This window comes from Onychomys torridus, unplaced genomic scaffold (assembly GCF_903995425.1).
Source record: "Onychomys torridus unplaced genomic scaffold, mOncTor1.1, whole genome shotgun sequence".
Lineage (NCBI taxonomy): Eukaryota > Metazoa > Chordata > Mammalia > Rodentia > Cricetidae > Onychomys > Onychomys torridus.
The window spans coordinates 50,419-64,307 of record NW_023412803.1 but is presented as its reverse complement, the minus strand read 5'-3'; the positions used below and the strand labels follow the sequence as shown (position 1 = coordinate 64,307).

Here is a 13,889-nt window from a genome sequence, read left to right as displayed (position 1 = left end):
GAATCCATTTCTATCTCCACTGTAATTATCTTTCAGATACACTTCATGTTCATGTTCACCTCCCAGTTCACCAGGAACAGAGACGAAATGAAAAAAAGGGGGGAATAAAGACAAATGAACAGAGACTAAAGACAAAGTAATAGGGACTAAAGAAAAAGGAAAATAATAGTTTTATTACAGAGTTTTGGTGAAAGTATGAGTCAGCCTTGCCAGTGGAAATTGGCACACCAGTGTTATGGAACAAATATATATATGTACACACACACACATACATACACACACACACACACACACACACACACACACACACACACACACACACATATATATATAAATGAGGGGCATGGGTTTTATTCTCAAGAGAAAAACCAGACTGGACTGGAGGGATGTCCGATGCTGCAGCACAAAATTCTCTTCTGTCAAAATTTTTTATCTTCTATCCCTTTCTGAATTTCTATCTGAAAAATAAGTATGTTCTAGTGTAGTAATATAGTGTAAGAAAAACTTAGAGGTGTAAGATCATGTAGAAAAAATAAGTAAGGCAACTAGATAGAAAACTCTTCAATTTTCTCACTCTGGGGGCTATGAAAGCAAACTGGGGAAAATAATATTTCTCTGAGCTTTATTGGTAGTAAAAAAGCTCTTCTTTGAGCTTATGGGGAAGAAAAAGTTTCCTATGGAAGCTTTTGATCTGGGGACAGCTAAAATGCTAAGTCCAAGCAGCAGGAGAAAGTGATTTCTCCCTGAGGCAAAAACGTGGGTGTAAGAAGTCAAAAAGTTAAAGTTCAGAAATTTTGGGGAAAGTTGGTATTTTTCTCTTGGGGAAAAAATCTTTCTTTTAAACTAAAAGCTTTTCTTGGAAAATTTGGGGGGGGTCTCTCTAAAAAGCCTTAATCTTTCTCTCTCAAATGAAAAGCTCTCTTAAACTTAAAAACGAAAGCCTTTAACTTTCTCTCAGAAAGACAAAAACTAGAATCACCTGAAGATATTAGAATGGGGACCATCTGTAATTAGCTCTAAGGGAAAACAACAAATTTCTTAAGAAGCAAAACTTCTCCAAGTTCTCTTTCAAGCTTTAAAAATCCTCCCTGCAATGCAGGAGGCAGGGATGGAGTTCCTAAGAACCTCTTCTAAACTCTGTCTCTTCAAGCTAGTAAAAGACAATGGGCCAAGACCCCTGACAGAAATACTTGGGAGAGTGTGGGTATAGAGCTACAGAGAGCCCAAAAGGGCAGGAACTACCTGAGAAAAGCAAAAAATCCAAGCTTTTCAGTTACAGCCCAGCTGAGGCATCCAGGGTTTTGTTTGAGTGAGGTTTCAGAATGAAAAGGTGCTCCTAATCCTCCTAAGGCAAAGATCCCCTAAAGCAATGCAAACTCTGTTAGCACTGTATGCCTCTGAGTTGGAGTGCACTTCTGGGATACTAGGGTTCCTGCAGTTGTAAACTTCCTGGAGCACAGAGCTGAGGGAGGAAGGTGCAGGACAGAAGGAAAGATGTTAATGAACAAAGCTAAGGTAAGTGGGAAAGGCACAGTTGTCCCCTTTCCTACAAGTCCTGGGTTGATAGGTCCACAGCTGCAAAAAGAAATCTGAGAAAAGCTTTCCTACCAGAGAAAGGACCTTTCTGGGAAAGCAGTAAAGCTGAACTGTGTCTGAGGCAGTCATGCTGCTGAGTCAGAAGCTGTCTGGGGAAAGAGCCCAGCCAGGGCAAAACAGAACTATCCAGGAGTAAAGCTTTCTTTTCTCTCAGAGAAAGCACCTCTTTGAGAAAAGCTTTGTTTCAACTGACTCCAGGTGAGATGAGGGAGTGTAGCCCTAAGGGGTGGTTGTCTCTGGCATAAACCCTATCCTTGAGCACCCAGACAAAAAATGCAACCCACTGGGGGACCAGGTCAGATGAAAGACCTGAGGAAAAAAAACCCTGTCCTAATGTGAGCTCAGAGATGGCAAAAACCTCCCTTGCTAAGCTTGATTTATGGACATAAACCTCACAGACCCCCCCCCCAAACGGAAACAGACTAAAGCCTCTACCTTCAGAAGCAAAAACGCTGTCACTGTGGCATTGGGAAATGTTTCTGGGGCCGAGGGGATAAATTGAGACCAAAGTGGGAACTGTCTGGGAGAAAGACTCTGAAGAAACATAGAAGGCACATAATCCTCCACAGAAAATGCATTGATAGACAATTACATGGTTGGGCTTGCCCGGCGGACCGCCTAACTATTTCCGGTGTAGAATAGCCATCTCCGGGTCAGACATCTCTCGGGACCAGGACTCTGTGGCCTTATGTGGTTGTGTAAAGCGCGCGCGCAGCCATGTAATCTACATGCATGCGTGGAGTACCCACAGGAGTCCCTGTACGCATGTGCGGCCCAACCTTTAAAAAGCCGGTGCCATCTTGCATGACTCTCTCAGGCGCTCAGGCTCTCAGTCCCTCTCCTCCTCCCCCTTCCCCCCCTTCTCTCCCCACCCACATGTGTTTCACCCAGGCCTGTCACCTCTATCCTCAACAATTAAGTTTACAATAATCGGGATGTCTCCTAAGCCAAAAGGAATCAGCTTATAGCCTCAAGCAAGTCTTCCAAAGGATTGGTTTACAGTCTGCCTACTGGCAGATCCTTCCAAAAGCTGTCCTTAAGCCGCCAATCGTCAGGAAAAATTCAGGACATAGAGTAAAATCCATCTCTTGTTCCCGGCTGAAAGTTAAGTATCTGGAGAACAAGGCTCCTGACCCCAAAGACAAAAGAGTCATCTGTGGCATTTAAGGTGTGTCAGGGAGAAAAGCCCGAAAACGAAATTGCCAAATGCTGGCACTCGCTGACTCCTGAAAGCTGTTGAGTCCCTGTTTTAAATGAAAAAGGCCATGGGCTAGCGAATGCTCTGCCCATCAACAGCCTTGTCCTTGTGCTGCCTAGAAAGACAACCAGTCAGCTGACTGCCCCCAGGCGCCAAGACGAATGGGTACAGCAAGCTAAGACCTCCAGCAACCTAGGCTTGGCTACAGACACAGCAGGGAACCCAGAACTCAACAGGGAATGGATCAGTTTCTTTCCTTCTGGACACCAGAGCCATTGACTCAGTCCTGGGAGCTTTAGGATGTCACTCCTTTCTATTGTCGGGAACAGAGGACAGCCTTACCTCACCAGATTTAATTGTACTTTCAGAGTTACTTAATGAGAAAGATTTCCAACTAAGATAAGAGCTCACTGTCTCACTTTAAAGTTACCGCCTGTGTTTCTCATGTGCATACAGACAGGGCCATGATCTTTGCCTTGTACCTAATTAAAAAAAATAAGTTCTCTTCCACTCTCAAGCTCCAGAGGACACCAGGATCCACTGCCTTGTCACCAATTCCAGAGGAATAAGGTATCCCCCTTTCCCAACTAGGGCCACATAGAGCCGGAGGCAAAAGGGACTGTCAAAATATCCAGGCGGTAAGGTTATAACAGTTTGTCACTGTTCAATACTCAGTAACTGATCACCTGTGTTTCCCAAACGCTAAACTAGCAAAACAAACAGGTGCCTTAAATAAACCACCTCAAATGAGGCTTGTCTCAGGTAAAAAAATTAAGCAGAGTACTTAAACATCACAGCAACCTTTAACATGTCTCCATCCGGACAGGCCAGATCTACCTCAGATAAATGTCAACTCCAAAAACAAAATAATAATGAATCTTTTGTCTAAGCTTTTATGTCACCAGTGTTTTGTCAGATAGAAGGTTCCCAGACACACCATAGAGGACGGACAGCTGCAGGATCTCATCCTAGGATCAGCCACACCTTGGAGGATGGACACAGCTACAGGATTTCATCCCAGAACTTCAGGAGACGGCTTCCCCATCTCCCCCCAAAACCAATCAACGTCCACCATTCAGCCTGAAGCAGTCTTTGAGAGAAACGGCGTCCCATACCCATCTATCCACATTTTTTCTTTTTTAAAAAACATGAGAGTCGGGAATGATAGACAATTACACGGTTGGGCTTGCCTGGCGGACCGCCTAACTATTTCTGGTGTAGAATAGCCATCTCCGGGTCAGACATCTCGCGGGACCGGGACTCTGTGGCCTTACGTGGTTGCGTAAAGCGCACGCGCAGCCATGTAATCTACACGCATGCGTGCGCCATCTTGCGCGAGGCTCTCAGTCTCTCTCTGTCTCTCTCTCCCCACGTGTGTTTCACACAGGCCTGTCACCTCTATCGTCTTTAATAAAACTCTCCCGTGGTTCTGTCATGTTCGGGACGTGTTCCTAGCACCGCATAACTACTAACATGCAAGACCTGAACAAGCTGCTAGAGTTTGAGGTAGATTTGAGAGGTGGGGGTGGGGGGAAGTCCCTATTTCCAAAGGCAGCTAGCAGAGGAACAGAGCTGCAGCCTGAGATATCTGAAGCTCTGCAAAATGAGAATAAAACGAGTAGGAGAAAAATCTCTCTGAAGGAGCTCTGGAAAAGCTGTTGTAAATGTTTGTTTTTCACTGACTGGCTAAGGCAAACACAAGCCCCAGGAAAGTTGCTATCAGGAATGCCAGCCTCAATTCCTGCTAATGAGGCAGGTGCAGTTCTGATTCAGGGACCAGTGTCAAATAAAGGAGAGACACCTGATAAAGCCAGCTGAGGAGAGAATAGAAATCTCTTAATGTCCCACAATTGAAAACTCAAACCTCCCGGGAAAGAATCTGTAAGCAAGTCCAATTTAAAGAAAAAGAGAGAACCAGTTGCCTCTTAGACCCCCCCCCAAAAAAAAAAAAAAAAACTATAGAAAATGTAGTCCATTAGCCAGCTCTTAAAAGTGAGCTGAAGAAGAGAAATGAGTTCTGGGAAATGGAGTTTTTCAGCTAAAGATGGTGATGCTGTCCAAAAACTTTTCAGCTCAGAATGAAGTTTCTTCTCAAAGCAATGCTAGAAAGCTTAATCTTACCTCTTGAGAACTCAGAGTAAACAAAAAGCTACCTATAAGAGCAAACAAGCCACTTTAAAATCCTTAAGAAAGCAAGAGAATGCAGTCTATACACTGAACATTGTCTTAGATATGAAGAAACGTATGTAAAATTAAAATTTCTTTACCTCTTGCACAAACAGCCTGCAATGAGTGATTCCTTTTTAAATCTAATTAAGGGGATAAGAAACAGGCATTCATTCAAAAAAGAAATGACTGCTTTCTAGACTGGAAACTTCTTAAAAAATAGTTACTTCACCTGAAAGTTCCTTATAAGAAATCATTGTTAAATATCACAGCTGTTAATAATATGTGAAGTTAAAGCTAATGAAATGAAACACTAAATCCTGAAATTGCTTTTTTCTCAGAGTAAGCTAATAAATTATATTTTTCGCAAAAGAACACTTATGTTCTTGACTCCTTTGAATAGTAGCAGTTTTGGTGAGAATATTGGGCTAATAAAAATCTATCAGAAAAATCAGCATGGTTAAAGAACTCAAGGCAAACACAGCTTTAAAAAATTAAGAGGAAAAGTGGTATCAAAGCTTGAGTATGGAAGTCAGCTGAGTCAGTTTCCTCGCTATTGAGGCCCATCCTGCAGTCTGGGCATAGTAGGATGATAAAGAGGCTCCCAGACTGCTGAGGAGTTTGAGACAACTGTGAATGTTTCAGCAATGTTTTCAGACCTGCAGAAAGCTGTAGGTCTGGAACCTAATTTCAACTTAGACAACTATCTTCTATTGGCAAATTGACTGTTATGGAATGACTAGCTAAACAATTCAGAAATAGAATATTCCATACAAGGTTTTTTTTTCTCTTTTCTTTCTTTCTTTTTGGGTTTGCTGTAAACTGGCATAGCTCTTAATAGAGTTGTTGTAAAAGATCTGAAGTGCATAAAGTACTGTTTAGCAAACAGAAGTCACTAAGTCCCAGAGTTGAGAGAGCCATTAAAGAATTACTCTTGTTTCAATCTATCAAGAACTTTGAGAATATCAAAGCTATCTATATGCTCTGAACTTGAGAAATTATTTGTGTACTTTCTGTCTAGTTAAGACAATTTTTCTATTAGAGATAGTGATGGTAATTAAGAGTAAGAAGTAAAAAATTATTCTGTCTTGTTAGAAAATGTTAAATATCTTCAATATGAAATCTTTAGTTGTTTGATAAGTTAAATATATGCTAATGGTCGCCCTATATAAGTTTGTAAAATAGATCTATAGAGTTACTTTAAGAATATAAGCTTGCAAGATGTATCTAGGTCGTCTTATGACAGGTAGTGATAAGCTTGTAAGAAGTAAAGATGCTAGTTGTAAATGTAAGTTTAAATAAAAAATAAGAAGGTGGAAGGAATATTAAAAATATATAAGAAGTAATAAGATATATACTTGCTAAAGTAGTTTCCTTAAGGAGTATAAATAAGTAAATGTTAATGCATTATATGTGAGTTTGTAAAAATGTGTAAATGTTGAGTGTGAGTTTATGCTTAAGCACATGTTATATGTGAGTTTGTGAAAAAGTATAAATGTTAAGTGTGAGTCTATTCTTAATGTATATGGTGAAAGAACCTGAGACACTGAAGGTAGTGTCCTAGTAGACTGCAAAGTAGGCAGTCTGAATGATTTCAAAAGCTCCAGAAGCCGCTAAGAAGCTAAGAATGTCAGATGCCAGAACCAGCACATCTAGCCATCCACATCTGAAATCCATGGAAAATCAATGCCACACAGAAAAACCTGAGCTAACATAAGAAACGGTGCAGTTTAGAATACTACTATACCTAAAAAGGTCTCTGGCTTGAGAATAAAAGTTGCAGAGATGCTTGTTTGAACTAAATTGTTAACTGCAAAATGTTTTGGTTGTAAAATGTCTCTTCATATTTGGAAGTAAAAGGTTGATACCAGAATTTACTTTTTTTGAACTTTTTGAACTTAAAATAATGAGATAAAAGTATGAAAAGATTTTTGTAATGGATTTCTTCTTATTTGGAAGGCTAGTACCAGAATTTATCATTTGAATTTTGGGACTTAATGAAATGAACAATAGATTTCATTGCAATGGGACAATTTTGAGTTTACTTATAGTAATGACCTGGGAACTGTTTTCTGGAATTATTTGTGTTAAAAATGGAACTTTTAAATGAAGAAATTTATTGTTTCTACCTTGACTCAAGATGCAATTTTGTGTATGCAAATATGCTTTATTAACTGGTGATTCATGAATTGTTTTCTGGAACTGTTTATGTAAAGATGGAATTACTTACGGAATTGGTTTTGTGTTACAAATGGAACTGTTTAAACAGAAAATTTCGGGTTTTCTAACTAGGCTTGGGACTTTGCTTAAAAAATTATAAAGAAAAGGGAGAGTTAATATTCCTTAGTCTATTTAATTTAAAAAATTGTTGTTTGAGTGGATTAATGTCATGTTTTCTTAGTAAGAAATGCAAATATGGTATACTAAGAGGCTACTTTTAAAGTGTAAAGAGTTTGATTAAGAAACTGCTTTTGAATGTTTTGCTAAAAGTTTTCAGTGTTAATGGTTAGATTGAGAATACTGCTTTTCAATATGGGTTTGTAGGAATTGTATGAGTTTAGGTTTTCTTCTACCTAGGTTTGAGATTGTTTTAAAAAACTATAAAGAAAAAGAGGATTTATGAGCGAATTAAGGTTGAATGTATGTTTGCAGAAATTATGTTTAACTTATTGATTAATGCATCCTTGTTTTGTGGAATTAAGGAAATATTTAAGTTTAATGTGAATACATCAGAAGTTTTTCCTATATTCTGTTAGCAAGAAAATTCAAATGATTAAGAGTTAAAGATATAAGACTTAGAAATATGTTAACTACATATAGCACCATATCTGTTAATTCAAATGGTTTTGTTAAGAGTTTGCTTTGAGTTGTAGGAGTGGGAGAATTGTGACTATGTATAGCAATATTTATGTTAATCTGTTAATGGTAATGATGAAGTTAAGGGATTCTTTAAGATTGCAATTGCATTAAATTTTTGGTTTAGAAAGGGCTTGATGCAGCTAAAGAATTCTGTAGTCACCTTGGACCTAATCCAAAAGAGAAATCCCATCTTTATCATCCTCTACTCCCATACTGGGAGGTATAACAATTATGGAGATTTCTGTGAACTCTTAATAATGAGTTATTTTTTATATATTAAGAAAAGGGGACCTGTGAGAGCCCGTTTTCAGCTTCCTTGTGGCTTACCCAGCAGCTCCTTATAAAGACAATGATTAGGATCATGGGCATGAGTGCAGGTGTCTGAAATGGTCTGCACTTGGCTGTGCTGGGGAAGGAGGTCTTTTTGCTCCACCCCTTGGCGTCTCTATAAATACCCTGAGGCAGAGACAGTCAGGGCCCATTGGAATAGGTTCCAGGCCCTCTCAAGGCTATCCTGTATTTTCTACCTGTTTATCTCCATAATCTAAATCCTTCTAACTAATATTTCCTACTGCTTGTACTCAAGAAAACTCTGGGGAGCTGTGGGGTTGGTGGGTAAATGCCCCGCAATCAATCCTACCACACAGAGACAACCTACCATGAGCAGTGGGTTCACTGTTCTTTAAGAGAACACACTCTCCTGAACCACAGCCTGTGCTTGCACAAGCTGTTTGCTGCACTTGGGGGGAGCTCTGCCCTTTTTGTCCATTGCACAAAATCATTCAGCTTCCACACTGCGCCTCATCTATGTGGCCTTCTCTTAATCTCTGGACTTGTGCTCCTTGCTCTAAGACATGGGAGGAATTCAGTGCAGTCCTCTGGTTATGATAATGCTAACTAGAGAATATTTTCCCTTTCTGTGCCCTTTTCCCCTGCCTCTCAATCTCTATCTCAGCCTTATGAGTAATACTTGCCCTTAATTTCTCCCCTTCCTAGGTCATCCTAAAACCAGAGCTTTTATAACTCATGGTGGCACCAATGGCATCTATGAGGCGATCTACCACGGGATCCCTATGGTTGGCATTCCTTTGTTTGGAGACCAGTTTGATAATGTTGTTCGCATGGAGACCAAAGGAGCAGGTGTTAGACTGGACTTTCTCACAATGTCTAGTACAGATTTGGCCAATGCACTGAAAAAAGTCACTAACGACCCTTTGTAAGTACAGTGATTTTGTTTAAGATGGTCCTGGTCCAGATAGGTTCTCTCCAGGGTAACAGTAGAATTCATCTGATCTTTTGTGTAGTCAGAAGTTTTCCTGTGTCCAACCTGTCCCGTGGCTTCTTGGACAAGTAAACACACAGATTATATTACTTACAAACTGTATAGCATACGGCAGGCCTCTTGCTAGCTAGCTCTTATATCTTAAATTAACCAATTTCTATTAATCTATGTTTTGCCATGAGTTCCATGGCTTACTGGTCTGCTAGCATGTTGTTCATTGGGTGGCAGGCTAGTCTGTCTGTCTCTCTCTCTCTCTCTCTCTCTCTCTCTCTCTCTCTCATCTCCTTTCTTCTCCCTATCTATCTGCTTATATTTCCTGCCTGCCTCTAAGCTGCCTTGCCATAGATTAATATAGCTTTTTTTATCAACCAATGGGAACAACATATATTTACAGCATTCACAAATCCCCCAGCATTTCCCATTTTCTATCTAATCAAAAAGCAAGGTTTTAACTCTAATATAGTAAAGTTAAATATACTAGATCAGTAATCAAGTAGGAATTACAGTTACAATATCTAGTCTATTTAAAATTAAGGAAAATATTCTATCTAGTCTTCAACTACATCAAAGATGACAAAAGGATATAATATTACCTAGGTAAACAAGAGTATTGTAAGCAACTTACAAAAATCTAGAAAGACAGAGATAGCTGGCTGCCTGGAAATCACCCAGAGTTCCTCTGTAATGTTGGGGCATCTATCTCCAGCCTATAGGTCTAGTGTTTCTCAGTCATTTCTTCTTGTGCCATATAGAATATCTGGCAATCTCTTCTGTGAAGCGGGAACCCAAAAACCATCTCATCTTGCAAAGTTCAGTGGTCACTTTCCTATGGATCCTGCATGTACATTTTATACAACATACTTTCAATCACTGGACACAAGGGCACATTTTTGCCCAGTGGCTAACTTTTGTCACAAAGAAAGCAAACTCCACCGAGTGGTGGTGGCACAAACCTTTAATCTCAGCACTCAGGAGGCGGAGGCAGGAGGGTCTCTGTGAGTTCGAGGCCAGCCTAGTTCACAGAGTGAGACCCAGGACAGGCACCAAAACTACACAGAGAAACCCTGTCTTGAAAAAACAAACAAACAAAAACAAAACAAAACAACACAGAACAGAAAGTAAACTCCATAATGAATTTCTTCAATGTCCATTATCTTCTCTGAAGTAGACTGGTGGTACCAGGAGCACATATGTCTCAATGTCCAGAAAGTCTAAGCTTTTAAAATATTTTAAATGCCATATTCGGGCTGGAGAGATGCCTCAACTGTTAAAGGCTAGGCTCAGAACCAAAAATTTAAATGCCATATTCTGTAGTTGTTTGAAGTGTCTGAAGATTATCTACCTAATTGAAATATATCTATGTATACATAGAAAACTTAACTAATATGACAAGTTAGATGATCATAGATGATTAACTATTAATCTGTATTTCTTAATGATAATTACAATTTCAAATGAGTTATATAAACATAATATTTTAACAAGAGGAAAAATATACATACAATATAACAAAATTAAATTTGTATCAATAAACTAAAATCCATATCAATGTGAAATATTTTAAGCAAGTTGTTGCTCTTTAAAAGTAAATTCAGTAATCTACCCTTTCATCCTATCATGCCTATATCCTATACCCCTTTTTTCTTTTAGAAAGATATTGACTAGGACCAAAAACAATATCTGACCAATCTCTAAATAAAGACAAATATCCATAATACAGTTTTGGGGGATGTGAACATAGATTTCTGGCTAGTTCCTGCTGATTATATGTATTGGTAGTCTTATGGAACATAAAGAAAATTTTAGGATTATGGTCAAGTCCTGACAGGAGTAGTCTGTGAGGATATATTCTCTGACCTAGTTGCCTTGAAGTTGATTTTGGATATTAGATCATGTGGGACACAGTGTTATTAGAGACCTTTCAGAGGGTCTTGGCTGGTCAAACCATATAAGCCTGGTAACAACCCACAGGTTCTCATCTTCTGTGGAAACAAAAGCAGAACCTCTTTTCCAAAGCAACATATCCTTAGACACCAGCTTTAAAGTCAAGACACCTTTAAAAATATAAATATATAGGCTTAACACACCAGCCTTTTCAATCAAATGTGTTACTGCAGTTAAAAATCCCAAAGAAAATGTAATCCATACTCTGTGTGATTTCTATCTTTATGTGGCTTATTTTTAATCATTTCTATTGTCTCTTTAAAGGTTTTATTTTTTTAAATCATCTATATGTTTATATAACTGAATATATTACTTTTTCTCTCTCTTCCAAGCCTACATACATTTTTACAAACATTGTAAACACTTTAGAGTTTTGTTCCATCTGAATCCATCTTATTGTGAATTTATAATCCTTCTCTGATCAGGAGAGATTTTAAACTATTCAACCGCCTTGGCTGCTGGCTCTACCTACCTCAGCTTCCCAACATGGTGGAGATAATTCACCATCTGCTCTGAGAGCCATACCATCTCCTGTCCCTGGGAGTCACTGGGTCCATGCCTTCATCCAGCAGCAGGATGTAACCTAGAATCCTCTCCTCCTAATCCTCCTCTTCCTCTTCCTCCTCCTCCTCCTCCTCCTCTGGGAACTAGCAAAAGCTAAATCCACCACACAATACACTGCTCAGCGTGGAGACACCACTGTGTACTTCAGTGGGGATCCACCATGCTGCTTAGCTTATAGTGGCTTGCAGTGAGCTCCATCTCACAGGCAGTTGTTGGGAGAAAAGACTCCACTGTGCTACTGGCATGAGACTGTGAGACTAGGAAGCTTAGTGTGGCTCTGTTTCTGCCCATTCCGAATCTTTAAGCTTGCTTAGGTCTATATGAATCAATGCCCAAGGGTGAGCACTAAATGAAGTCAGAAGTTTTCCTCTCTCCTGCTCATCCCAGAGCCTTTCAGACAAGTAAACACAGACTCTATTACTTACAAACTGCATAGCATATGGCAGGCGTCTTGAGAGTTAGCTCTTATACCTTAAATTAACCCATGTCTATTAACCTATGTTGTGCTATGTGTTCTGGGGCTTACCGGTCTGCTGGCATGTTGTTCTTTGGGCAGCAGGCTGGTATCTCTCTCTCCTCTCCTTTCTTTTTCCTGTCTATCTGCTTGTATTTTCTGCCTGCCTCTAAGTTACCTTGCCATAGGCCAATAGAGATTTATTTAATCAACCAATAAAAACAACATATATTCAAAGCATACAGGAAAACATCTCCTAGCCCAATAGTCTAAGTTTGAAAAGATCAACAACAATGTAAAACCCACTGTGGAATGAGCTTTTATTGTCAATCAAGATTGCAAACTGTCTCTACAGACTTCCTGTATGAGAGGTCAGTTTAGAATAATTTGATAATGGAAATAGTTTCTAAGTAAGTTATCAGTGAGCTGCATCCCTGCCCTCAAGTCATCTTGTGCAAGTATGTCCCATTCTCACCAATTCCTAATTTTTAATGATCAATAGTGTTTTAATTGAGGTTATAAAGAATTTTGACACCTTTTCTTCTCAAGAGCATCAATGTGGTCATGCTCTATCTCTATGAATCACCTCACTTACAGTGACAGAAAAGGCTTATAAACATTTGCTCTGCTGGGAAGATTTACTTCCCCAAATGATTTGCCATTTGAGTTTTTGAAAGAATTTCACAGAAAATACAAGCTTATATGAAATCTTTCAAAAATGTCCCAAGCAAAACCACACTGTACATAGTGCTAATCTATGGCATTTATTAAGTCTCATGATGCCTTCATTGAAGCTTTCTTAGGCATGAAGCACTTGAATAAATTAATTGGTTTTTCATTTTGGTCTCTTTAGCTATAAGGAGAATGCCATTCAGCTATCAAGAATCCACCACGATCAGCCAGTGAAGCCCCTGGACAGAGCTGTCTTCTGGATTGAGTTTGTCATGCGCCACAAAGGAGCCAAGCACCTTCGTGTGGCAGCACATGAGCTCACCTGGTTCCAGTACCACTCTCTGGATGTGCTTGCATTCCTGCTCGCCTGTGTGCTGACTGTGATGCTCATCATCATGAAGTGTTGCTTCTTTTGTTGCCTGAAGTTTGCTAAAGCTGGAGAGAAGAAGAAAAGGGAGTAGCTGAAGTGGGGAGGACGGACACACGGACCTCCCCAGTGCATCCCAGCTAGGCAGGCTTTCCATCTTATCCCTTAGTCACAGCTGACCTGGACACTGTCACTCTTACTCCAGTCTTTTGAAGTAGCCGTGAGCTGTCAAAAGTTCCTTTTCCTCTCACTTATAAAGTACACATGCCAGAGAAGACCACGCCCACGACGGTGTCGCCTGCGCGACAAATGCCTTGGATAAGGTAGTTACGTGGGAAAGGGGGGCTCGCGGCCCTCGGGTCTATGCCCCCGGCGACCCCTCATCAATCTGCCCGAATCGAGGTGCCAGGCTACACGGAACCACGCAGATCTGCTTGCAGAGGCTGGCTGGCACTCTGCCTTCTTCTCTTTGCAGCTGTAATTATTGTTGTTTCCTTGTGTATTAATTCCAAGAAGTTAACTCTTAATGTTCCTGATGTGCCCCATAAAGAGAGTAATGATTCCTCAAAAGTGGCTTCAATACCCCCACCTATGATTCAAGCTCTTAGGCCAACAGTTCAAGAGGGTCCCTAAAGTTTGGAGGAATTCATGAATGATTTAGAGCAGAAAGAACTTATGATTCAGAAGGACGAAGACTCTAGCGAAGAGAGAATGAAAGTAAAGGTACAGGCACTCATAGGCAATCCACACGCGCAGCCGACAGCAGCTGCAAGGAAGCAGTTACAGG

General features: G+C 40.0%; 1 protein-coding gene across 1 annotated transcript in view; it reads left to right on the top strand.

The window, feature by feature from the left end:
- LOC118575880 (UDP-glucuronosyltransferase 2B31-like) overlaps positions 1-13,196 on the top strand; it is a 40,107-nt gene extending 26,911 nt beyond the window's left edge. Inside the window, exons 5-6 of the mRNA XM_036176251.1 lie at positions 8,816-9,035; positions 12,917-13,196. Of these exons, the coding sequence (XP_036032144.1) occupies positions 8,816-9,035; positions 12,917-13,196 (500 nt within the window). The remainder of the gene's footprint in view (positions 1-8,815; positions 9,036-12,916) is intronic.
- Positions 13,197-13,889: the final 693 nt, after the last annotated feature.